The 8521-nt window shown below is 65.9% G+C and overlaps 1 protein-coding gene across 1 annotated transcript; it reads left to right on the top strand.

The window, feature by feature from the left end:
- The first annotated feature begins 5 nt into the window (after positions 1-5).
- Positions 6-8521, top strand: PANX2 (pannexin 2). The gene is made up of 3 exons (XM_024737383.1): positions 6-201; positions 6207-7637; positions 7990-8521. The coding sequence occupies exons 1-3, from the start codon at positions 6-8 to the stop codon at positions 8310-8312; spliced, it is 1950 nt and encodes a 649-aa protein (XP_024593151.1). The 3' UTR covers positions 8313-8521.

Raw genomic sequence — 8521 nt, 5'->3', positions numbered from 1 at the left:
CGGACATGGCGACGGCGCTGCTGGCCGGCGAGAAGCTGCGCGAGCTGATCCTGCCCGGCGCGCAGGACGACAAGGCGGGCGCCCTGGCCGCGCTGCTGCTGCAGCTCAAGCTGGAGCTGCCGTTCGATCGCGTGGTCACCATCGGCACCGTGCTGGTCCCCATCCTGCTGGTCACCCTGGTCTTCACCAAGAACTTCGCAGGTGAGGCCGGAGGCGCGCGGCGGGAGGGGCGCGTGCCCTCCCGGGCCACCCTCGCTGCGCCAGCCGCCGCCGCGGGCCTCCCCACTGGGGCCGGCCGTGTGGGCGGTGCCCCGGGGTCTCCCCGCAGACCCTCAACACTCCCCCACCCTTGCATGTATCGCCGGTCGCTGGGGCTGCCTCCCTGACCCCTCTCTTCCGATGTATTGAATTTACCTTCCGTGGGCTCACACCTGGCGGACCCGGCGGTTCCAGGCATCAAGGAGATGTGGGGTCTGGTGTGGAAGAGGGGCGACCAGAAGGGGGAGTGGGCAGGGTCTGAGGGAAGGAGGAGTGGCCAGGTGGGGACCAAGAAAGGAAGTTACAGGTGATGGGGACAGTGGACACCAAAGCACGGCCTCTGGGCAGGGTTCTGGGGCAGGTGGTGGGATGAAGACCCTGAGAAGTGGGCAGATTCTGGTCGGTTGGTGTGGGGGGGGGCACTGGGAGCCTGGGCAGGTCTTGGGCAGAGGCTCCCCAGGGCAGGCAGGGCCTGGAGGAGCAGCAGGCATTGGTGGGCAGTGGACCCTCCTGGCCTCAGCAGCAGGCCCAGCGCCTGTGAGGCTGATGCAGGTAGAAGAAGAAATCGGACAAGGGCAGTGACCACGGCAGCGTGGACGGGATGAGAGGTTGAAGGTGCCGTCAACAGACGTGGTCCTGATTATATTCAGTGCATTTGGGGAGCACCTGAGAGCCTCCTAAGGAGAGGTGACCCCAGGTGAGGCAGGAAGGAGGAGTGGGCTCCCGGGGCCCAAGGGTCCACACGCGGCAGGTGGGTGGGCGGCTGGAGACGGGAAACGGCCCCCCACGCAGGGTCTGGCTGGCAAGCGGTCTCAGGGCCCAGATGTCCAGGGAGGCCCCTTCGCAGCCCATCGGCCCGTGGCGCGGAGGGCGCCTCTCCCCTGAGGGACGTGGACAGGCTTCCTTGCACAAAGGACTCACCCGTTAGGGGTCCCTGTGGCATGAGGGTGGACGTTGTCCAGACTGCCTCATCCCACCCCGGGGGGGGCACTCCCAGCGTCAGCACGCTCCGCAGGAGCCTGGGGGGGAAGTCAGGCTGTGCACAGGTGTCTCCTGGGGCAGCCTTGACACATTAGCACAAGCTTGTGACTCCAAATGCTAGAGCCTTATCGTCTCACAGTGCAGAGGCCCAAAGCCCAAAATCCAGGTGTGGGCAGGCCATGCTCCCGAAGCCCCAGGGAGAGTCCCTCCTTGCCTTTCCAGTTCTGGAGGCTCCACAGTCCTGCGCCTTCCTTGGCTTCATTGTGGCCGCATCACCTGATCTCTGCCTGCATTTTCACACCTCCTCCTGGGTGTCTGTCCAAATTTCCCTCCTCTTATGAGGACACCAGTCATTGGATTGGGGCCCCCTTGATCCAGCGTGACTCATCTCAACTTGATCACATCTGCAAAGACTCTTTCCAAACAAGGTCCCATTCACAGGGGCCAGGGCTTGGGGCTAGAACATCTTTTGGGGGAACAATCCTACCCACTCCAGATGCACGTGGTGGGGCAGGCTGAGGACTCAGTCGCCGTCAGGCGACCTCCTGTGACAGGGCCCCCACCTTGATATCCTGCTGTGAACCAGTTCCCCCCACGTGGGGGGGCCTCAGCACCTCTGCATCCAGCCAGGCTGGGCTGCTGGGTCTCCCCGAGTGTGTCCTTCATCTCTGCTCCTGGCAGTGCCCTTGGCCTCCCTTGCCGCCTGCCCTTTCACACCCACCTGCGTGTGTCTGGGGACACTCCTGGGCCCGATGCTGGTCGGGAGGGGCCCGGTGCCTCCCTAGCGAGGGTGAGGCAGGCCTTCTGAGCCAGGGCAGGCGGGTGCCGGTCCTGCGGCCCAGCACCCCGCGACCCAAAATCCACTCGGTGGAGCACGTCTGGCGCGCGGGGCCCAGGTCTGCCCCATGGTAATCCTGTTCCAGGTCACAGAGCAAATGGGAGGTGGCGGTGGCTTCACAAGCTCTCCCGCTGCTGAGTGACTGAGGCCGCGGAGTCCCCTTGCTCCCACCGCGGTTCGGGGCAGTGGCGGCTGCCTCTCCTGCTCTCCTGGATCAGGGTCCGTCTGCCTGGCGCTCCTCACAGAGCTCAGAATCGTCCCCGGGTCCCTTCTCCAGATCTGAGGACAGTAGGGGACCACTGCAGTGGACCAAAGGGGGGCAAGAGGAAGCAAGGTCAGAAGCTCTGACCCTCAAGGGGCGCTGGAGGCCCCTCCAGCTGCATCCCCCGCCCCCAGACAGGAGCACACCCGACCCGTCCTCTCAGCACTGGGTCACCATCCATCTTCAGGTTCCGAGCCCAGAGTATGTCCTGCCACTGCTGGAAGGATCCACGTCCCATCCATCGGAGCCCGGCTCAGCTCGAGGGGACCCGGCGCTCACCCCCACCAGCCCACCCAGCGCCCAGATCCTCACCTGGTGCCCTGGCGCAGGGGGCGGGGGTCCGACGTGTCTGCCTGTTGGTGACACGTGGGCAAGCAAGCACATGCTGGCCGTTGGGCTCATGGTGAGGAGATGGCCCGGCGGGGACCTTCCTGGACGCCGGGGCCTGTGCGCATCCCCGGGCTGGAGGGTGGCAGGTGGCGGGAAGGCCCCGGTGGCTCCACAGACACCCGCGCTGTGCAGACCCGTTCGGTGGTGGATGGAGGGTCAGCCAGGCGCGCAGCCAACAGAGAGGATGGCGGGGGAGCGGGGCATTGAAGGGCTACCGGCTTCTCCAGATGTTATGTGGGCCCTGGGAAGGGGGGACCAACAGCTGCTTTTTCCTAAAATAGCCAAACGCAGGCAGACCTCGTTTCATCGTGCTTCGCAGATACTGCGTTTCTCACGATTTGAAGGTTTGTGACAACCCTGCGACGAGCAGGTCTCCTGGTGCCATTTTTCCAACAGCATTTGCTCAGTTCGTGTCTCTGTGCCATAATTTGGTAATTCTCACAATATTTCAACCTTTTTCCTTATTAATACATTCATTACGGTGACCTGTGAGCAGTGATCTTTGATATTACTATTGCGAAACGATTACGACTCGCTGAAGGCTCGGACGGGTGGATAGCATTTTTTAGCAATAAAGTGTTTTTAATCAAGGTACGCACGTTGGTTTTAGACATACGCGTAGCGTGTAGACATAGACCACAGTGGAGTATAAACAGTGCTTTCATACGCGCTGGGGGAGAAAAGAATTCGTGTGACCTGCTTCGTTGTGATCCTTGCTTTATCGCGGGCGTCTGGGACCAAACCCTCGACATCTCCGAGATGCCTGTAACGGGTGTGCCTCTTCTACCCTCAGTCAGGCAGGGTCTCCAAGGGAACTGGGGCGCTCGCGCTGGGAGGGGACGCTGTCGAGGGCTGGGCTTGGCCTGGGGACCGGGAGCAGCCCCGGGATTGCAAGCAAATTCAGAATCGCACACGCGGCTCCTTCCCCGAAGCGGCCTCGCAAGCCCTGGCTGCTGCTCTGGCTCGATGTTCTCCACGGCAGCGCAGTCGGCCCCGCGCGCTCCGCGACGGGGTCTCTGGGAGCACCCGGGGCTGCGAGGGCCCTGGCCCCGGTGTCCTCTCGGGGCATAGCCAGGGGCGCTCGGGTCCGGAGTCCACACAGTGCCATCCTCAGGAAAGGTGCCCTGGGCGAGCTGGCTGGGTCTGCGGGTCCCTGTCGGACACCCGTGCTGGCACCGCAGTGTTTGAGCGCCCGGTGCCCAGGCCCCTTGGCTCAGCGGTCGCCCTCGCCCCCAACCAGAGTCCGGCCCAGCACCCAGGCCCCTGCATGCAGCTCAAGTCAGGACATGTGGCCACAGCTCTTCCAGGCCAGGGTCACTGCACACGTGTGTCCTGAGGCACCGGCATGACACATCCGGTCTCTGCTAGGCTGTTGGACCTGCTTTGCAGGTCAGGGAAAGACAGAGACCCCGGTGTAGAGCCCGAGAGGCCCTGGAGCTGGGCCTCTCCTGAGCCAGGGCTCATCCCTCCTCCCCTCCCAGCAGCCAGGGGGCCGTGGCAGACGTGAGAGGATGTGGGGACCCATGGGGGCCCTGCTTCCATCCACGGGTGACCCAGCTCCCCTGTGCCTGCAGCACTCACGGCCAGGGGACAGGCCCCCTCCGTGCCCCAGAGCCGCGGCACCCTCCCAGTTCCCCTGGGGCCTGGACCAGGGCCCTGGGGGGGTCCCAGGGACCTCTCCCCGCCGTCCTTTTCCCCCAGAGAAGAGCGTCTGCCCTTCCTTGGCCTGGAGTTGGCTGTGAGGACAAAAAGCAAGTGAATAAAATGCTGTCTTCTCAACCACGAGGGGGGATCCTGTGCCTTTTCCACGTTCTCTGAGCCCAACTCACCGCTAGGCCCCAAACCTGTGTCCTTGTCAGGGGCCTTGGGATGTGGGTACCAGCGTTTCCTGACCCAGCCCCATCCTCGGCCAAGCCTGTCCCTCGTGTGCCCACGGCACAGCCTCCTCACGGAGCCCCTGGCCTCGCCACCACAGCCGAGCAGAGCTCACCGCCCGTCACTCCTGCCCCCAGCCCTCCGTGACTCCCCAGTGCCTGCCACGTGGAGCCCCAGGTCCTGCTGCCGTGGCCGTTGGACCACACCACCTGGAACGAGCTGTGGGCCCCACTCCGGTGACCCTGAGGCCCACCTCAAGCCCCCCTCAACCCTCAGGACGGTGCGGGGCTGCCACGCTGGTGGCAATGGCTGGGGCTCTGCGTATGTAAGAGGCCAGGTGACCTCCGTGCGCTGGGACCGAAGACACTTGCGGGGTCTCCGTGCCCAGATGTGTAGCTGGCCCCCTCGGCCCCTGCGAGGCACCAGCAGTAACCTCAAAGGCCGGGCTTAACGTGGGGCAGGCCTTGGGAGGGGCCTGCACAGACAGACAGAGAGGTGCGTTGGTCCCCGCTGCTTCCTGGTCTCAAGCCTCGTGGGGTGAGGGCCATAAGCTGGAGCGGAGGGAGACTCGGCGGACCCGCCCTGGGGGCCGTTCTTCGGGGCGCAAGGGAGGGTCCAGGCTAGGGCGGGCTGGCATGTATGTTAGCTGTGGTCGGGCTGGGGGCAGTGACCTCCTGTCAGTGGGACGCTGCGCTCTGGGCGGGCGCCCGGGCTCTGCCACTTGCAAGAGGGCACATGTGCCCAGTCTGTGGTGACGAGGACTGGAGCCTGGCCTGACAGCCGAGCGGCCCCGCCTTCAGGGGCTGTGAACGGTGACGCCTGCCCTGAGCACGGCTCCGAGCCGGCCAAGCTCTTCCCTCTGAGAAGCATTCAACGGGAGGCCCGGCTGGAGGGCAGGGTTGGGGGGGACAGCGTCCCACGTTCTCCGCTGTTGGTTGGCACCTGTCCTTACCTGGGGGGAGACAGCTCAGTGACGACCGTTTTTCCTGCGTGACATTGTGGGCTGGATGGTGAATCCTTCCTGTCGGATCCCCGGGGTGGCTGCCCCTGCCCACCCAAGTGTCCGGGGACCCCAGGCCTGCCCTTCCCCAGGACAGTGGGTCTTGGGGGGACACTCCTCAACTCTCAAGAGCAGGCAGGGCCACTTTTGCTGTTCCTTAGATGTGCCACCATAACCGGCTCTGGGTAGGTAGGACCCGGCCAGGACACCTGCCCTTCTCAAGATGGAGCCCGTGGCAGTGCCAGGCTGGGGGCTGGTCCAGCTGTGCCACTGGAAGAGAAGCCCCAGCTGAGTGGTGTGGCCTGTGCCGCCCTCTCTAGGACTCGTCCCTGTGTGCACATGGGGACGTTATGGCACTCGGAGGGGGGCCTGAGGTTCCAAGTGCAGGTCGGCCCCCCAGGGCGGGGTGGGCACGGCCGTACCCTCCACCTCCAACCCACCTCTGTCTGTGCCACAGCTGACTGCAGTACGTGGGGGGCAGGGTACCCGGGGGGAGACGCACGCCACCACGCTGAGATGTGCGGAAGGGGGCTCAGCGCGGGGCAGGCGGGAGGGGTCCGATGCCCGGCTCGCCCCCAGCCCGCTCTCCTCTCTGCCCCCAGAGGAGCCCATTTACTGCTACACGCCGCACAACTTCACCCGCGACCAGGCGCTGTACGCCCGCGGCTACTGCTGGACGGAGCTGCGGGACGCGCTGCCCGGCGTGGACGCCAGCCTATGGCCGTCGCTGTTTGAGCACAAGCTGCTACCCTACTCGCTGCTGGCCTTCGCGGCCATCATGTACGTGCCCGCGCTGGGCTGGGAGTTCCTGGCGTCCACGCGCCTCACCTCCGAGCTCAACTTCCTGCTGCAGGAGATCGACAACTGCTACCACAGGGCCGCCGAGGGCCGCGCGCCCAAGATCGAGAAGCAGATCCAATCCAAGGGGCCCGGCATCACGGAGCGCGAGCGGCGTGAGATCATCGAGAACGCGGAGAAGGAGAAGAGCCCCGAGCAGAACCTGTTCGAGAAGTACCTGGAGCGCCGCGGCCGCAGCAACTTCCTGGCCAAACTCTACCTGGCGCGGCACCTGCTCATCCTGCTGCTCAGCGTGGCGCCCATCTCCTACCTGTGCACCTACTACGCCACCCAGAAGCAGAATGAGTTCACCTGCGCGCTGGGCGCGGCCCCGGGGGGCGGCCCGGCCGTGCGTGTCACCTGCAAGCTGCCGTCTGTGCAGCTGCAGCGCATCGTGGCGGGCGTGGACATCGTGCTGCTCTGCTCCATGAACCTCATCGTCCTCGTCAACCTCATCCACCTCTTCATCTTCCGCAAGAGCAACTTCATCTTCGACAAGCTGCACAAGGTGGGCATCAAGACCCGCCGGCAGTGGCGCCGCTCGCAGTTCTGCGACATCAACATCCTGGCCATGTTCTGCAACGAGAACCGCGACCACATCAAGTCGCTCAACCGGCTGGACTTCATTACCAACGAGAGCGACCTCATGTACGACAACGTGGTGCGTCAGCTGCTGGCCGCGCTTGCGCAGTCCAACCACGACGCCACGCCCACCGTGCGCGACGAGGGCGTGCAGACCGTGGACCCCAGCGCCAACCCCGCCGAGCCCGAGGGCGCCGCTGAGCCGCCCGTGGTCAAGCGGCCCCGCAAGAAGATGAAGTGGATCCCCACCAGCAACCCGCTGCCCCAGCCCTTCAAGGAGCCTCTGGCCATCATGCGCGTGGAGAACAGCAAGGCCGAGAAGCCCAAGCCCGTGCGCCGCAAGACGGCCACCGACACGCTGATTGCGCCGCTGCTGGACGCGGGCGCACGCGCCGCGCACCATTATAAGGGTGGCGGGGGCGACACGGGCCCGGCCCCCGACAAGAAGCATGCCCGCCACTTCTCCCTGGACGTGCATCCCTACATCCTGGGCACCAAGAAGTCCAAGGCCGAGGCCATGCCTGCCGTCCTGCCAGCCTCCCGGAGCCAGGAAGGAGGCTTCCTGTCCCAGGCAGGGGAGTGCGGGCTGGGCCTGACCGCGGCACCCACCACAGGTAGGGACGGGCAGGGCTGGAGGGGTGTGAAAGGGGTTAAGGACTGAACCAGCTGGGTGGAAGCAGGGGGTGGGCAGGGGAGCCAGCTGCCGGGGTGACGACAGGCGGGACCCTCACTCGAGGGCCCTGTGAAGCACACGGGATGAAGGGCTGGCGGGGACACACGGTAAGGCTGCGCGGCACCTGAAGAAGGTTCTGGAAACGGGCGCTGTGCTCCTGGGGCGGCCGGAGCCCCCCCAGGCCGGCCGCTGTGTGCGGGAGCTTCCGAGCCTGAGCGGGCCAGGCGGGAGGAGGGGGGGCAGCGGGTGGGGAGAGGCGCCTGCAGAGGCTCTGTGCTCTGGGCTGTTTGCAGATGCGCCGCTCCCCACGGAGCCAGCCCGGGCCGCGCTGCCCTCCGGGGGCCCGTTTCACATCTGCTCGCCCTCCGCCGCCCCCGCCACGGCCCCTCTGTCGCCAGCCAGCCTGGGCAAGCCTGACCCCCTCGCCGTCCTGAGCCGCAACGCCACCCGCCCGCTGCTGCATATCAGCACCCTGTATGAGGCACGGGAGGAGGAGGACGTGGCCCCCCGAGCGACCCCGGATGTGGGCAGCCTCCTCACCATCCCTCCCCCACAGCAGATCCTCATTGCCACCTTTGAGGAGACAAGGACAGCAGTGAGTGCTGTGGAGTTCTGAGGGGACAGGGCTGCCCAGGCCGTCGCAGGCCCCCCTGCATGACTGCAGTGCGCCACTGCCCCCGGCGCCCCTGTGGACGCGGCCTCTGCTTCGCCCGGCACCGCCCGCACCCTGGCCTCCTGTCCGCATGCCACGGGGCTCAGCACCTCGCCTACCCGGCCCCTCAGATGGCACCGTCGGGGCGCTGGCTGGGCCAGGGGCTGGCCGGG

Source organism: Neophocaena asiaeorientalis, unplaced genomic scaffold (assembly GCF_003031525.2).
Source record: "Neophocaena asiaeorientalis asiaeorientalis breed wild unplaced genomic scaffold, Neophocaena_asiaeorientalis_V1.1 scaffold242, whole genome shotgun sequence".
NCBI lineage: Eukaryota > Metazoa > Chordata > Mammalia > Artiodactyla > Phocoenidae > Neophocaena > Neophocaena asiaeorientalis.
The sequence above is the reverse complement of the archived record's forward strand: the minus strand, read 5'-3'. Positions and strand labels throughout refer to the sequence as shown.

What these genes read in the sequence shown, in the direction of transcription:
- PANX2 (XM_024737383.1), top strand. Translation starts at nt 6, where the DNA reads ATGGCGACGGCGCTGCTGGCCGGCGAGAAGCTGCGCGAGCTGATCCTG. An exon ending in CTTCACCAAGAACTTCGCAG is followed by an intron (nt 202 to 6,206) that starts GTGAGGCCGGAG and finishes CTCTGCCCCCAG; the next exon opens with AGGAGCCCATTTACTGCTAC. An exon ending in GACCGCGGCACCCACCACAG is followed by an intron (nt 7,638 to 7,989) that starts GTAGGGACGGGC and finishes GGCTGTTTGCAG; the next exon opens with ATGCGCCGCTCCCCACGGAG.